This window comes from Corapipo altera, unplaced genomic scaffold (assembly GCF_003945725.1).
Source record: "Corapipo altera isolate COAL_440 unplaced genomic scaffold, ASM394572v1 142, whole genome shotgun sequence".
In the NCBI taxonomy this organism is placed as follows: Eukaryota; Metazoa; Chordata; class Aves; order Passeriformes; family Pipridae; genus Corapipo; species Corapipo altera.
In genome coordinates, this window is record NW_020884966.1 from 1,519,491 (window position 1) to 1,537,033 (window position 17,543).

General features: G+C 43.6%; 1 protein-coding gene across 1 annotated transcript in view; it reads left to right on the forward strand.

The window, feature by feature from the left end:
- DCAF7 (DDB1 and CUL4 associated factor 7) overlaps window positions 1-16,442 on the forward strand; it is a 16,821-nt gene extending 379 nt beyond the window's left edge. The window contains exons 2-7 of the mRNA XM_027664832.1: window positions 6,025-6,183; window positions 6,496-6,607; window positions 7,632-7,750; window positions 8,358-8,567; window positions 9,468-9,585; window positions 10,084-16,442. Of these exons, the coding sequence (XP_027520633.1) occupies window positions 6,025-6,183; window positions 6,496-6,607; window positions 7,632-7,750; window positions 8,358-8,567; window positions 9,468-9,585; window positions 10,084-10,256 (891 nt within the window). The 3' untranslated portion in view covers window positions 10,257-16,442. The remainder of the gene's footprint in view (window positions 1-6,024; window positions 6,184-6,495; window positions 6,608-7,631; window positions 7,751-8,357; window positions 8,568-9,467; window positions 9,586-10,083) is intronic.
- Window positions 16,443-17,543: the final 1,101 nt, after the last annotated feature.

Here is a 17,543-nt window from a genome sequence, read left to right on the forward strand (position 1 = left end):
TTGCTGCAGGGCTGGGGTTGGCCTCTGAGCTCCGGGAACAGCGGTGGTGGTGGTTTGAGTCACGTAGGCACCGCGTGCTGCGAGGTCTGTGCGGTGCAAAGGGCTGGAAGGGGAAGGTGTGAGGGTGAGGTGAGGCTGGGTGCTGCTGCTGGAGGAAGGGGAGAAGGTCGCCTGGCTGGGGCATAGCTGGCTTTTTGTTCCGTGTTAGGGAAAGCTCGTGGCCAGGACTAAACTTTGTGCATATATATATATGTATATATACATATATATATATATAAGGAGGTTCGACTTCTAACATGTGGAAGAACTTCCCATGGAAGGTGGCAGAGCACTGGAACAGGATGCTCAGGGAGGGTGTGAATCGCCCTCTCTGGAAACATTCCAACACCCCCCACCCCCCCGACACTCCCCTGTGTCACCTGCTCCAGGTGACCCTGCCTGGGCAGTGGGGTTGCACTGGATGATCTCCAGAGGTCCCTTCCAACCCCAGCTCTCGGAGAGTCTCATGCTGTGTTGGGAATGTGCTGTTCTCCTTGTACTTCCTTGCTGTCGGGGACTCCTGTGTGTTAACTTTTTTTTGAAAGTATATAAACCACTTTCAGTGATTCCTCAGCACTTTTCCCTGAGAACAAGGGTGTAATGAGGCATGAGATTGTGTTTTCAGTGTTTCAGGGGAACCTCACACAGGCAGTAGAGGCTGTGTCCTCCTCTCAGAACACTCAATGCAGTCACCTCTGAGCAGACTTTAGGGTGCTAATCTGGTGTAATGAATCGTAGAAATAAAAGAGGGATGAGGAGATGGATGAAGTTACAGAGCATCCAGACATCTGTGTGACACTGAGGGTCTTGCCCATGGTTTTATGTGTTTATATCATGTGGCTCTGTCAAGGGGTTTAATGGAGGTTGTGGCAATTCCTGTCAGAAAGTTGGAGACTGGGCTCTGTGCAGGGGTGTAATGAGGGAGGGACAGGGGTGACATCTCTCAGGGTGGTTGCTGAGCACATTGTGAGCTCTGTTGGTGAGTTGTCTCCCTTTCCTGGTGAGCTTTGTGCTTCTGGGAGTGCTGCTGGGGACAAGCCTGAAAACTTTCCTTTTGTTTAAAGACCAGCTTGAAAATATTTCTGTAGTCTGTGCTCTGAGGAGGTAAAATAGCAAACCTGCCAACAGCTCGTTGTTTAGAGGTGGCAGCATTGGTTAATAAGGGGATATACATTTATGCTGCCTTCTCCTCTTTAAGTTTGGAGCGTTCCCTGGGGTTGCTCTCAGTTTCGGTGAGATCAGATCTGCTTTTCAGCTCAGGCTTCAAGTGCAAAGCAGCTGAGTCAACCCCCTCCCTTCTGCCCTTCACACTCACAGTTGTAGCAGACAGAAATTGTGTAGGACTATGTAAATTATTGCTGTCTGTAAATATTCCCCAGGGCTTCTCTTGACCTCTGAGCTCCAGGAATAACGATTCTGTTGACTTCAGTCCACAGAAGCACCACATGCTGTGAGGCCTGAGTGGTGTAAAGAGCTGGAAACTAATTGTGTGGGGATGAGATGAGTCTGGATGCTGCTGCTGGAGAAGGAGGGATGGTGTATGATTAAAAATTAAACCTGTACAATAAATGCAGTGGAACATAACCTTCACTTTGCTGTGTCTCTGATATTTCAGTGATTTTTTTTTCCCTTTCTTTTTTTCTTTTGGGGATTTCTTGTTTGATGCTTTTTGTATGAAGGCAGTTAACAGGGAGCTGTCTTGGCTAATTGAAAGTGTTGTTATTGCTCGGTGTTTTGATGTTGTCTCCTTTACTTTGGGGACCAGAACACTCCTGGGAGTGGTGTTTCCCTGCACTGTCCTTATGCTGCCTTGCTATGACTCTCACAGCTTTGCTGAGTCCTTCAGAGGGTGATGAAACATCCAGGGAATAGTTTCATGCTCCAGATTGGGAACTCTTGGACAGGTGCTTTAGGGCTGTGCTACCTGCACACCAGTTGTAAACTCTTTCAACTTCTGTCTATGTTAGTGCTATACCTAAAGGAGCAAAGGGAAAGAACTGAAGCTTCCCTATTTAAATATTCCACTGTGCTCCAAAGGGCCTGGAGCAGTTGGTTTTACAGCCTGACTTCTGGGCTTAACAGAAATTTAAGATTTTTGCAGAGTATGTGTGAAGTTTTGTCCTTCTGTGTATAATTTGCCCTTCACGGTTGAGGTGGTTTATATTGCAGCTTCTGACATCAAAACACACTTATAGGTACAGTTGGCACTAATTAAAAGGATAATGAAAACTGATTTTCATTTCAGCTTTCTCTTTGCACTGACAAGGTCCCAGTTACGTTTCTGTTCCTGATGTTGCAATGGTTTGTTCCAAATAACTGCCTTTCTTCCTTATTAACAAAAATAGTCTGGAATAGCCTAGCTTGCTTAAAGTCTAACCAAATCAGTGAATATACCTTTTCCTTATTATTCCTCTGATTTAGGGTTTCTTTTAAAAAGGTGCTTTTTAAAAGACTTACTGTCCAGGTGTTTGTTGCAGTAGAAGTGCTCACTGGGAGGGAATTACAGGGAAAGAAAGAGAGGATTTTTTTTCTTGTTTGTCTCTGATTTTCTGTTTCTGTAGTAATTACCAGAGTTTGAAGCACCCACAGGTTACATAAAATGGCTGTTTGCACCTCTGCTTTGCAGGGAACTCAAATGCATTGGCTGCCAAACCCTAATTCCCTGCTATCCCCAATTCCCAGACACCTCCAGCCCCCGTGAGCCCTCACTCGAAGGGCTGGATGGCACAGCCTGGAGCTGGTTGCCAGGAGCTGTTTGAACCCCAAAGGAGTTTTGTTTCAGCTTGTGCACCTTTGCTGATGGAATCACTGGTACAAGAAGCGAGATGCCTTGCTCCAGTTGGAGGAATTAAACAATTTGAGGTGGTGTTTCCTGAACTTCTTGGATTGGGGAACTGCTGTCAGGCTTTATAATCCCTCCTGGATCGCTGGTGTGATGGGAGGGAATAGAGGTGTTCACAGGTCTCACTGTTTAAAACATTCAGCAGGCTCCTGGCTGTGGCTTCTTGGATCAGGAATGACCCGTGGAAAACATCAGGAAAGGCTGATTTTGGGTCTCTGTGCAAGACCAAACTGGAGCCCAGTTTAGAAGGCAGGGACTGTGCTGTCCAGTGTTTGCTCCCATCACTGGAGTGGACGGACAGGTTATGACCAGATGCTTCCCAGATTGCCAACTTCTCCCAGAGAGAACCACAGAGGGTTCAGGGGGGTTGTTTTGCCAGAAGGTCACTTGTTCTGTAAGATTGAGCATTGCAGAGAAAGATTGATTGCACATTGAAGATTAATTGGTGCAGTGACATCTTTCTGATTGTACATGACCCTGAAGTAATTGTGAAATGTCATCTTGGTGTAGTTACTAATTGGATTAAAGTGTTGTAGTTTTGGGCTTTTCCTAAAGTACTGAGAACTTACTTCACTGTTCCTCAAACCACATAAGAAAAAGAAGCTGTTACCAAATTCTGCACTGTTTAGTTCTGTGCCTGATTTATGTTGGAGACGTGATTTTTTTCAGAAGTTAAGGAATGCTGATTAAAGGCACTTCATTGCTCAGATGCACTGTTGCAATTAAGCTTTATGTTGATAAAGACTTGGATTATGATAGCAAAATCCACATCCAGTTTTAGCATATCTTGATGTGTTGGAGGAGCAAATAAATATTTAGCATTCCCAGCTACTGTCGTGGCATAATTGCAAAACTACTGGAGATCAAAGACACTGGTCCTTGTTTTCTCATGGAATGACTTACAGGGAGATGCAGAATGGTTCAGATTGTATCCAGGGATACAATGACAGGGCCTTTTTCCTTAGCATCACCTCAGTTTTATCTGGGCTGGACCTCAGGCCCTCCTTTGTGCAGCAGCAAACACTTGCAGAAGGGACACAGAAGGCTCTAATAAAATCAGCATCCTGGAAATCATTCCATGGTTCCAGCCTGCACGAGAGGATGAGTGGAGGGATTCTGTAATCACTGGATGTGATCGAGTGCAAAGAGAAGAGTCACAGCTTTGAATATGCTGAGCTTGGGAAGAATGGATCTCCTCCAGCAGAATTCCTGCTCCTGCCTCCGGTGCCTCCTGCTCGGAGTTACTGCCAGTTCCAGTCTCACACCTGACCTGCAGCAGGGGCAGGAGCTCTGATGTTGACAACACAGTTTGTGTTCTCTAGCCCAGCCTGCACCCAGAAATGTCAAGGATCAGAGATCCTGTGTTGCTGCATCGCTTTTCCCTCAGTCTCACAAAGGGTTAAACGTGAATATGCAGTGCAGGAATATCTCATCACCCCAGTGAAAGTGGGCCCTTTGCTGGTTTGAGATTTGCTTCTGGTGATGAGGATGTTGATTGCTTTGTGTGGGCTTAATACACTGGTGTTGAGCTGCAAACAGCATAAGCAAAGGAGAAATGATTAGAGGTCGTTTGTCTTCTGATCCTGACCTTGCCACAAGATTTTCTATCACCAAGGACAATTTGCTTCCTTTGTAAAATCCGCTTAGTATTTCTGATCCCTAAAGGAGTTAGAAAGCTGTTTGTCAATCACTTCAGAAGTCAGGGAGATTTTTTGACTGATTTATGCCAGAGTGTGAAGGATAATAAGGAGTAGTTGTAATAAAGAGAGGGCAAGGCAGAAAGCACAGGTTTTAGGAGCATACTTGGATATATCTTCTAGTGTTTGTTATGGGATGGAAAGGATGGAGCTTCTCATTGTGGTGGGGCAAGGTTTGCATTTAAGAGCATCTCTAAATGGGCTCATAAAACTGCAAATATTAAAGTTTAAGATCCACTGGAACATTTCTGGTTTTTTGTTGGGTGGGGGAAGAAATATGGTAAATTTCCAATCTAGTTAAATATGTGCTTCATTAACCACGTTACTTATCCCAGAATATTTAGGGTTTTTCCAGATAAACATCTCTGAAAAAGTCCATTAAACCAGGAGGAAGCTGCTGTGTGGAAAGTACTAGGAAGTTCCTACTGGGAGCAGCTTACACAGTGATTGTAGTGAGTCGTCCCCACAATGTTTGTGTTTGGGCAGCATTTCACACAGTGGGACTTTCATCCTGTTTGGCTCCCGTCCTCACTGCAGGTTCGACTCGTCCTCCCAGCACCGTTTGTTCTCTGAACACTTTCTGACATGTCAATATTTTTCTAATAACATCATGTCTGGGACCTCAGGCATTACTTCAGGTGTTGTCATGACCAGGCTGCGTGGAGATGGTTTCTTGTTTGCTGTGTCTTGCAGCACTCTCACAACGGGGCAAGTTTGGCCCTTCCCACTGTCACATCACCGTGCAAAAATACTCATTTGGAACTCAGTTGTGTAGAATCTTGCAGCAGACCTGCTTTCTTGGTCTTTTCATACAAAACATTTGAATTAAGTAATTATTTTAGCTTTCCAATATATTTTTTTTTTTAAGGTTTGAATTCTGTTTTACTTTCTGACTCTCCGATGTGATTTATCTGAGTCTTAATTTCGTGCACTTGTGACAGAACGTTTTAGGTCGTGTGATGTTGAAAAAACATGATGAAACATTCATGAAAACTGCCACGATCCATCACAATCTGCAGGGTTATGGCAAATAATTCCATGATATGGACTTCAGTCATGCAAACTGCAGCTTGTTCTGCTCCCTGAGGATGACATTGTCAGCATCAGAGTTGGAATATCGTTTGTGCACTTTAAGTCTGTGACTTAAACTGGGCTTTGCAATGTGAAAAAGAGAAGGGTGGTCTTTAATCCTTTAGGACTGGATTTCAGTTTGTTTGGGGTTATCTCTTCAAAGCACAGCACTGTCTGGTGGTGGATACTTCACTTTGCTGACATGTCCCAGCGTGGAAGCAAAGCCTTCGTGATTTCTCATTCCATTGACATGAGGTTCCTTCTGTATTGTCCTTGAGGTGACAGAAGGTGTCCTGAAACACACTCAGTGTTAATGCACTCATTAGAAATTCATGTTTTGATAAAATGCTTTCTTTTAAATCTGGTTGCTCACAGGTGCAGCTCGTTGGTTTGGACGAAGAGAGCTCAGAATTCATCTGCAGGAACACCTTCGATCACCCCTACCCCACCACAAAGCTGATGTGGATCCCAGACACCAAGGGAGTCTATCCAGACCTGTTGGCCACCAGTGGGGACTACCTGCGAGTGTGGAGGGTGAGTAAATCCTCCCTAGGAAAAGATGAACCATGGCATCAGTTGTGCTGCATATTGATCTCATTTTCATTCAAGATTTTCTTCACTGCAATAATGTGACTGAGTACCAAGCCTATAGGAGAAGCAAAAACATCACGGTGGTTGCTGCTTTAATCAGCTTATTGAAGTTGGAGATGATGGTTGTGTTTTCCAGAGCTTTAGGATGTAAAGCTGAGAGGAAAAAAACCAGGATTAACTCCCCATGTTTTGTGCCAGTGGAACAAGTCAGGTGATGTTGCTGTTTAAGTCAGATACGTTTCATTTTCTCTCCAGGTGGGTGAAACCGAGACCCGGCTGGAATGTTTGCTGAACAACAACAAGAACTCAGATTTCTGTGCTCCTCTGACTTCATTTGACTGGAATGAAGTGGATCCTTACCTGCTGGGTGAGACTGAGAGAATGCTGCCATTTCAGCACACCGCTGAATTTAGTCTGGTGGAGTCTGGGCTGTGACTTTGTGACCATTTAATCTGGTGACCAACCAATGGGCCAACTGCTGCATCATAAAAATTGCCATTGTCTTGGGTTAAAATGTTTTAAAAAATTATCACCTCATGGAGACTTTTTTCTTTGGATTGGAAGGTGCCCTCTCCACTACAGGGTCACTCAGGTTGGGCTAGGGGTGTTCCTTATTTGGGGATAGGGAGTCTTGCCCCTCAGGGCTGCTGAGCTGCTGCTGCAGCGCTGAGTGAGGATGTGCATCAACTCCTGTGACTTATTTCCAAGTGTTCTGGGGTGGATAGACCAAGCTTTGTGTTTTGTGAAGCCATTTCAGCAGCAGCAGGAGAGCCAGGAGCCCTTAATTCAGCTGGAGGAGGGGGCTGAACATTTAAGGTTTAATTATAGCCTGCGGGACAAATTGTGAATCCAAGATGACTGATCCAGAGGTTTGTTTCCCAGAAGAGAACAGCCATTTATGTCAGGGGGGATTTGCCCAGAGATTAACAGTGATAATATGTCTTAGTAATTATTTACTACATGATTTATTTTTTGTGTGTTCCATCTCTCATCTCTTAAGAGCTTTACTGCAAACCCCACCTTCAGTCCAGAGCAACAATCAATTAATAATAACACGCTATCACAACACTGATTGAATTTTGGTTTTGGCATGCACATGAGATGGGCAGGATGGGAAAGTTCATCTCAGACTTGCATCAGGCTTCCAAATAGATTGAAGCAGACATGAGCTATTTACCCTTTATTCCTGTGTGAAAGGCTGTTCCTGCAGCTAAAAGGTTTGGGTCATTGAAATGCAAGGAGGGCTGTTGGCTGTTTGACATTCTTGGGTTTAATTCTATTCTCGTGGCTATTTTGATCTGTAGATGTTGGGGGATATTACATTAATCCAGGAATTGATTAAATCATTTGGGATAATATCAGTTTTGCTAACAGGAGTTTTTTTATTTCAGGTACCTCAAGTATTGACACAACCTGCACTATTTGGGGTCTGGAGACAGGACAGGTTCTGGGAAGAGTAAATTTGGTCTCTGGCCACGTGAAGACCCAGCTTATTGCACATGACAAAGAGGTGATGGGGGGTTTTTGATTGTTGGCATTGACTCTTCTTAAAGCAGTAGAAAAGGAACAGAACTTTTCCATTTTTCTCCTTTTTCTTGCAAAATGTAATGGTCCAAAAAGATCATTTATCTAATGTTAAGCTATACAGTTTTGAGTGCTTAAATGCTGTTGACAATTGAAACTACATCATAGACTCTGGACTGGAGCTCTTGTTTTACCAGGTTATGCTCCAGAATGTTTTAGGCAAATGAGATAAAACACCAAACTGGACTTCAAATCAACTGCACATCAAAGGCAATAAACAACTTGCAAAATTCTCCCATTTTAACCTATTAATATTCATATACAATAATATAAATAACATCATATATCAATTTTCAATCCGAGTCTGGGAAACTGATACATTTTAGTTTCAGTGAACAATCCCATAGTTACATAAACATTTAAGTGGTGGGTTTTTTCTCCTTTTGGCAAACGCAGCAGCTAAAAAACTTGCTGGGAACATGAAGTATGTGGCAGAACAGGTCACAGCTGGCTGTGCTGCCCATACATCAGGTGATTTTTGCTGGGAGTGGGGAGGCTCTGTGCTGTCTGGAGCTGTGTGTGTCTGTGTGCAGGTGTATGACATCGCCTTCAGCCGGGCAGGGGGAGGCAGGGACATGTTTGCCTCGGTGGGAGCGGACGGCTCCGTGAGGATGTTTGATCTGCGTCACCTGGAGCACAGCACCATCATTTACGAGGACCCCCAGCACCACCCCCTGCTCCGGCTCTGCTGGAATAAGCAGGATCCCAACTATCTTGCCACGATGGCCATGGATGGGATGGAGGTGAGGCACCAGCTCCTCTCCTGTAGGTGCTGGAGTTGGGACTTTTGTGGCTTGGTATTATTTCGTAGTTCATAGAGTCACAGAATCAGCTGGGTTGGAAGGGACCTCCGAGATCATCAAGTCCAACCCTTGATCCAACCCCGCTGTGGTTCCCAGCCCATGGCACTGATGCCACATCCAGTCTGATCTTAAAAACCTCCAGGGACGGAGAATCCACCCCCTCCCTGGGCAGCCCATTCCAATGGCTGAGCACCCTCTCTGCAAAGAAATTCTTCCTAATCTCCAACCTAAACCTCCCCTGGCACAACTTGAGAACAAGGTGGCAGTGGCAGATTAAGGACCAGTTCTTAGTGCACTAAGGAGTTAAAGAAGTGACTTTGGCATTATAAACTTTAAGACTCATATATATTTCAGAGGATGCTGTGAGCAGCTGGGCAATAATTTTCACATAAAGTTTTAGTCACCTTGTTCTTTTCCAGCTCAGTGTTTAGTTTGTCACCTGTGCTTCTTCAGGGAAGCACAATTTGTTTGCCACCATTTGTGGCTTAACTCACAAACCCCCTGTGAGATCTGAGTCCTTTTGAGACACAACACACTGACCCTCCAGAAGCTGTTCTTTGGGAACAGTATCTGCTCACCAGCTGAATCCTTTAGGAAAGAGCCATATTTATAGCCTGAGCTCAAAATACTTTTTTTTTTTTTTTTTAAATTCTAAAAAATATTTTTAAATATTAAAAATTGCTTTAAGACTATTTAAATATTTTTAACTATTAAAAATATTTTCAAATTATTTAAAATTATTTTTAAATTATTTATGCAGTTAAAGATTTATTAAATCTATCTTTTTTTAATTAATAACTAATAAAAATTTATTAATTCAGTTGTGTTTTGTTTCTGAAGGTTGTGATTCTAGATGTGAGAGTTCCCTGCACTCCTGTAGCCAGGTTAAACAACCACAGAGCATGTGTAAATGGAATTGCTTGGGCACCTCATTCCTCCTGCCACATCTGCACAGCAGGTGAGTGTGACCTTACAGGGGAATCTGAGTCTTACACTGCATTTGCAAAATCCTCTCCCTCCAAAAGGTTATGCAGTTCTCTGCCTGCTTTTTGCTAAAGAATAATTGCACTTTAGAAGCTGTTTATTAGTGACTTTCCTAAATAAGCACCTACTGGAGTTTATTGTGTGGAAGTCATGAGCCCAGTGCCCAAACTGTGCATCTGCTCTGGCTAAGCCCTATTTAATTCTCCTTAGGTTTTTTGCAGTCCAATTCTTAAATGTTTTCAACTGTTATGAGTTCCACTGATCTTTTGGCTATCAGCTCTGTCCTGGATAATGTATAATGATCCCAGTGTATTTTGCTGGAGCGTAGGTGCTGTATTTCTGGCTGGAATATGGATCAGGGCTGCAACAGCCATATCCTGTCTGGCCTCTTAGGCTATGAGCCTGTTGGTAGCCACGTGTGGAGATGTTGTTACACCGTGACTCTACCTCCAACCTTCTCCTCCCTGTGCAGCTGATGATCACCAGGCTCTCATCTGGGACATCCAGCAGATGCCTCGTGCCATCGAGGACCCGATCCTGGCCTACACAGCAGAGGGAGAGATCAACAATGTACAGTGGGCATCCACCCAGCCAGACTGGATAGCCATCTGCTACAACAACTGCCTGGAGATCCTGAGGGTCTAACTCTGCTGCTCCGTGCCCCACTGAGGCAGGGCTGTCTCATTCCCCTCCCCTCTAAAGTAAGAACACCACCAGTCAAGTGGCCAGTATCTGTTGTTGCTTTGCATCTACTGTTACAAGGAACTGTTACAAGAATCGATGGCAGGCCTCTCCTGTCTCTCAAGACTCTAAAATGCAGAGACGTGCTGAGCCTCTTGGACCTTCTGGGTTCTGGTTTTCTTGTCGAATTCTTTTTCCCTCAGTAAAAGTTCTGTATATTTGTTTGTTGACTGTATTAATAAGCTTGCAGGCTTTTAAGTTGCTGCATACGTCCATGTGTTTGTCAGCCAGCTGGGGCAGCACATCAACCAGTTTAATAGATGCAGGTGCAAAACAAGGTGGGGGGAAAAAAGACATTGATGTAACAGCCACCTTGGCAGGAATCTTTATCATTCCTGTTGTTGCTGCCTCTAAACTGTTTAAACGTTTGTATGTTTTTTATATATTGGGCTAACTTTCTATTGAGTAAGGTTTTTCTCCCTAATTCTTACTTTTGATATGTGATCCACTTCCACATGCCCACAGCAGGACCTGTTCATGGATACAAACCACAGTAACACTTCAGGCTCCCTGGCAGTAAAGGCCTGCCAGAACTAACTGTTGCCTTGGCTCCCTGTACCTGGTGACCTGGGCAGAATTTCCTGGTGCTGTGAAGTACAAGTACTTGTTGCACAATTTCTTTACACTTTTCTGATGCTCAAGGCAGTTGTTACTATGGTGGGCCTTATTTTTAAATTAGAACTGAGTTTGTGTGTACCCTGCAGTTGTGTTAGCACACAGAACGGTGGTAGGTTGCAGAAAGAAGATCCATGCATGACATAAGCTCCCAGGAGGTAACAACTCCTGAAAAAAAATGTATTTGTAATGGACTTGGGGTTGGCACTTCCAGTCAAATGATTTCCCCTCGGAAGACTTCCTATCTAAACCAAAATAAAATGGTTTCACACTTTGTAGCTTGCTTGATTAGCAAATAACCTGAGCAGGGTTTTGTGGTTAGCCTGTAACATGGAGCTTCTTTGTGCTTGGCCTGTGTTCTGGGAGGCCTTGAAGGGAGTGCAGAGCATTGTTTTTGTGAAGTGTGTTTGCTTTGTGCTGTCAGGTCTTGTCCAGTGAGCGAGATGGGTCAGAAAAGCTGGTCTGCTATCCAACAGAAAGCTCTCTCTGAAAGAAATTATTCCCTGATGCAATGGACAAAGGTGGATTTAGAAGGAAAGAAACTGTGTCATTGAGACCAAGGTTTGGCACTTGTCATCCTCTCCTGACTTCTGGGGATGTGCCCGAGGGCTGCTGTTTGGAATAGTGGATTGCTCTGCATTAATACTTCTCGATCAGAGCTGAGTGGATTAGGCAAGATAAAAATCTTTGTTGAAGTCTTAATATAACACAGGTACTGGGATGAAAGCTCTGCAGTGCTCTCCAAATGAAGACATGACAGCCAGAGCTGGTCTGGAAGGGTGTGCAGCCCAGTTGCCATGTAAATGTCAGAAACTATCAGAATTGTCTTTCCACCTAATGAGTATTCACCTGCAACTGGAGGCAGTTTATAAATAGTAGGACACTGGCAAACCTGGATCCTGTCAGTTTGTGCAGGAAAGGCAAGTTGGGAAAGCAATTGCTGTGGAGCAGTGAGGCTGACACTGGGAACACTGTCAAAGACAGAACAGAATCTGCAAGGGTTTGTCATTCTGGGCAGACAGAAATACCCTTCTGCAGGCAGCTTCTCACCGTGGAGCTCAGAAAAGCATTGCCTCAGGAATTTGATAGGAATTCATTAGGGACAGCTTTAGTCCATCACTCCTTTTGATCTCAGAGAACCACGAGACTCTCACACAGTTCCAGCTCATGTTGTGTCAGTGACACTCTGTGTTCAGTCGTGGGATTTCTGACAAAGCTTCTTTTGACTTGCAGGTCAGTTTTTCTGACGAGCAGCAGTGCTGGGAGTGGTGTGTTCCACAGGCAGGTTTCAGCAAGATGTCAGAGCAGTGTTAGCCAAACAATTAATTACCACTTTTTACAGCAGCACTTCCTCAGAAACTGGAAAATGCTTCTGCAGAGTGAAGTGAAAATTAGGATTTTCTTAGCAGGAGCATCTAATGGCATTCACAGCTTTAGGACTCATCTGAAATGCAGGCTTGTCATGCATTGTTTAATTACAAGTGGTAGGGATAACATGCTGTGTTACCAAGAGGGAAGTACCTGCAACATTAGGACTTTCTGTGTCCCCCTTTCTGCACGAGTCAGAGATGAATGTTTCTCTTGCTTAGCTGAAAAATGCATCTTTCATAATTGTGTTATGCTTTAAAAAAGCTATAAGATAATTTAGTTGGAAGTGAAATCACTAAAAGACTCCATAGGCTACACTAAAGGACAAAGTTTATTCCCAGAGGAATAAAATGTGTTACACTGAAATGATGAGAAGAGAGCTTGTATAAAGGGACCCAGTCTGAATAGCCAGGTAGATTCTCCTTCTGTTGGAAAACAATCCTGTTAGGGACCTGAAGGGGATCCAGTGTCAGTTCTCCATCCATAAAACTGCTTGAAGTCTATTTGTGGAATTGGGTGCTTATTCCAAACTTGTCAAAGGCAAGTGAAGGAATCTTGTTAGGCTCCAGTGGGTTCTAAATAAAGCCTGTATTCTGTTTGTTTAGCCAGTTGGGATACCTTCTGGATCTCCAGCATATTGCTTTGGGCATAATCCATTGTCATTCTTCACATGAAATTACATTTTAAATCACTAGAGACTGTTTGGGCACAGGGAAATGATACTTAAAATAGCTTCAAAGAAGTCACTTGAAAGGTTAATGACTGAAAAGACATGAAAATCCTCATGGGTGAGATGTTCTGTAGTGCAAATGGCACTTCCATACAGACAAGGAAGGGAGAGACTTTGGTGCCCTTTTGCCAGCACCTGCTGACAGTGGCAGGGTAGGGAATGCTCTGGTTCAGGTTCATCTGCAAGATAAAATAAACCCTGAGACTTATCACAGTTTATCACATTTCACCTGCTTAACATTCGATTAGATTGGGTGTAGACCCCCCGTAATCATTATTTTTCCCCAAAGTTTATAAAAAGAAATAATGTTGTATTTAATTTCAGTTATTTGGTGCATAAGCAGAGAATGCAGAACAACTGCTTGCAAATGCCTCATATCTTTTGAGTATAAAGTAACATTAAGGAAGGAGTGAGCAAAGCAGAAAAGCACATGCTGGTGTTGGTCCAGGCCAGCCTGATCTGGGACAGAAATACTTCTCTGTCTGACTTAAGTAATTCTGTGTCACTTCTCCAGTGGGTTAATCCAAGATACTAAACTATTGTTTGGTTGTTATGTTCTTTTTTTTAAACCAAGCTTTCCACAGATTCCTACTGTGATGTGGGCAACCTGTTGGCTCTCAGCCAGGGGGATCTTGATGATGTAAAACTCGTTAGTGAGGTGAAAACCTGCAGCCACCAAGGTGGATGTGGAGCTGTGTGTGTAGTGTGGTGGCAGCTCTGTTAATTGTCTAAATGGGGTGGGCTAAGGGAGCTTGCATCTCTGGGAATTGTACTTCTGTGTGCAGGGATTTAAAAGGCAAGGATTTGAGTGCTTTGACAATCTATTTAGAAAGAAAACACGGTGGTTTCGAGCGATACGAAAGGAGACTGATAATACAGGTTGTTCCTTATGGAACCTTGAAATGTACTTAACGGGGGAGGCATTGCCTCTCATAAGTCAAAGTTAATGATCCTTTCAAAACTTAGCTGTAATTACTCTCCTGAATGTTCTGGATAATAGTAAAAAGCTCTATTTTTGCCTGGTGGTGCAGTGAGGAAGCTGCATCAGTCTGGAGTGTAGATCAGTGCAGAGCCCAGGTGAGGGGAGGGGTCCCATGTACGGAATTCACAGATGTGCTCGGGCTTGTTTGAGATGTAAATGAAGAGCTGAGTGTGTCAGTTTTGTTCTCTTGCAGATGGCACTTTAACAAGTATATTTTTGGTAGGATTAGGAGGAGAGTCATCTTTTCCTCAGCCCTTTTATGGTAGGAGTTTGTCTGTGTTGTGTAGAAAATGTTAAATACAACAGCCACCAAAATCCTGAGCTGTGGTCAGAGCGGACCCTCATTTGTTTCTACTGAAAACCAAAAACATGAGCACTTGACAAGACTGTAAATGTTAAACTGAAGCTTCATGTTCTGAGCCTGACACCATCCTGTAAGACCAACCCAAGGATTGCAGTGCTGGTGTCACCCCAAGAGTCCCTTTTCCTTAGGAACTTGGTGGTGTTTGGGAATCCCCTCTTCCACCATCTGAACACAGTGGCAGCAGTGACAGGTTGGTTTTGTAAGGATGCAGCTGGATTATTTGGGTAACTTATTTTCATGAGAGAAAAACTGCAGCTGCTGCCTAAATCCATAAAGCTGAAATTCTTGAACTCGTCGGTTTGTTAGCGGTGTTTTAACTTTTTCCAGAGAGACTGAAAAGGATGAGCAGCAGCACAGCCAAGCTCTTGGCTCAGCAGATTCCACAGTGACAGTCCCATCAAAGTCCTGGAGGGTTTAGTTTTCCCACTGCTCGTTAGCAAAGTGGTCCCAGCCCCTCAAATCCACCTTGTGTTATCCTGCCAGTGAACACAAGCTCCCTCTGACATGGATTCCCTGCTTTCTGCTCTCACAGCAATATTCCAGAGCAGGCCTGTCTTTATTGTCCAGTGGACATGGAAAGGAGGTGTCCGAAATCAGTTATGGAGTGGACAGGTACTGTCAACTCTGCCCCAGTTTTTTCTTGATCTTTGCAGAGAATCCAGGGAATTAATTGTCTGTGGCACTTAAAGAGCACTTTGTGATGCAGCTCTACATCCCCTGCTTACCCGAGAGGAGTCAGAAATGTCTCTTTCTCAAGAGTGTTGAGGGGAGTTTAGGATGCCCCTGACTCATTTTTTTTAAGGAAGAGATCTCCAGAACTTCTGATTAGCACCTTTCACCAGCACTAGAAAAAAGCAGTAATTAAAATTACAGCTAAATACCAGTCACTGGAGGCTCATCTGGTGATTCATGGCAGACACCAGAGGCAAAAACAAAAACACTTTGAGAGTTGCTGCTGCCTGTTTCAGGTGACAACTGTGTCTGCCAAGGACCTCGGTGGCCTTTTGTGCAGCCTCTGATACTCAGCATCAAGCAAGAATTTCCACAGTCATAAAACTAAATTTAAAAAAAAAAATCACCTGTGTGGTTTCCATCAAGTTTATTTCTTTTCAGAAAACCTGATGAAATGAAGAAAAAAAAAAAAAAAAGCTATTTCCTGACAAAATATTGTGACCATGAGCAGCTGTAAGCCCATGGTCCAGCTCTCATCCCTTGGCTACTGTTGGGAAAACATGTGACTCCAGCCCCCTCTTAGAGCTGAGGATGGATCTGAACGAGGCAGAAAGGCAACAACCAGGGAAGGACAGAGTCCTAATGCAGCTGAGCAGAGATGTGTTGCTTTTCTTGACAACCTGGGAAATAGGAATTAAGAAATCTACTATTTAAAAGGAACCTTTTTTTTTGTTGTTGTTTTTCCACTTGGGTTGCTAGCAGTGTAAAATGTAATTTAAGCATTTTTGTTACCAGTAGCTGAGTAGGAGATGTTTACTTTTATGTGTGTTTTCCCTTCTGCTCTCCCCATTCACAGTCCCGTTGTGGTAACTTCCTGAAGGTGTAATCTTTGTAGCATGATTGTACAAACACCCATATGAGATTCCTGACTCTTTGTTCTCACTGAAGTATGTTAAAGCAATAGTAGTTTTACTTCTGTCCTTCTTTTCTCCACCTGCAACTTCGTTACTACCCTGTCCTAGAGGAATCCTATTATCCTGCTATTCATTGACATGGATAACTGCAGTGTCCCCATATTCCTTTATTTTTATGGAGAAAACACAGAAGGGTTTGTTACAATGGATTTTAACACCCGAGTCATGGAACCGTATTGTTGAAACTCTGTAAATTTTAAGGCAATTTTCTGAACTCGCTTGAAAGTGGAATGTTGCATTCTTTTATGCTATTTCCCGCTTCCTATGTAGTTTTATTCAGATTTTTTAACCTTCTTTCTAAGTTTCAGCCTCCTGTGTATTAGGTACAGTATTTTCTGCCTTTCATACTTTGTAATAAAAACGGAACATTTGTAGATCGACTGCAGTTCACTGTGTGGTGAGTTAAACCTGGGGGGAGCTGGGGACTGAAAACGAGCTTCCTTTACTCTGTGGGGAGTTTGTTCCTGTGAAAAGGAGCTTTGTCTTGCCTCTGCAAAGCTGAAGTGTATTGATCTCCCATCAATACCCAAACAAACTCGGTAATTCCGGCTGCTCTTAAGTTCCAAATTACCCCAAATAATTATATTTTTAAGAACTCAGTCACAACAGAACTCAGCAGAACGGGTAATGCAGCTGTACTTTAAACATTTGCCTTCTTAAAAATCTGCTGCAGGGTCCCTGTATCCCAGTGTTGTTCATGCTGATGTTTTCCCACTCCTTTGCTCGTTCTCTACACAACAAATGGGAATTACCTGCTGGCATGTTTTCACTTTTAAGATGAGGGGAAGAGGAATGTTTTTAAATGCAAATAATTGGTCTCTAAGGGGGTTTTGAATACAGGCAAATTGAAGACAAAGCAATTAGGCACTTCTGTAGCTTTAAGTCTCTCCTGTGCAGGGTGACCTCTGTTAAAGGGTGTTTTTCTCACTGGTGTCGTGGCTGGAACTGGGACTGAGATGGGAATGGAGTGGCAAAGCTTGGGAAGTTGTACCTTAGTCCTTGGCAAGCAGGACTGATGACTTCACTAAGTATTTAGATTAACTCTAGTTCAACTAAATTGTTGGGTTTCTTTCTAATTCTTTGTGTACTGGCTTGGAAATAAAAGCTTATTAAGCTTCATGTCCACAGTGGAAAGAGTTGCCTGCAAAGATGCTGCAGTGGGTTTTAAGCTATATATGGACTTTGTTCTAGTAATCCCTGTTTGGATAAGATGCTTTTCTTCTAAGAATTGTTTGTCTTTTTACCCTAGAATTGTATTTGCATCCTCCTAGATTATTTTTCCCCTTGGATCTGTGGAATTCTCCAGAGAAACCTTCTTATTTTCCACTCTGGTGGGAGGAGGCAACCTGTGCAAATTGGAGCTGCTGGGGCAAGAAGTTGTGGACTGGTAGGTGATGGGAGAAGCAGATTCCCTGTCAGTGAGGCAAAACAGGTGCCAAAAAGTCCTGTAGAGGAGTGTGGGGAGAAAAAGAGACAAGCAGAGGTT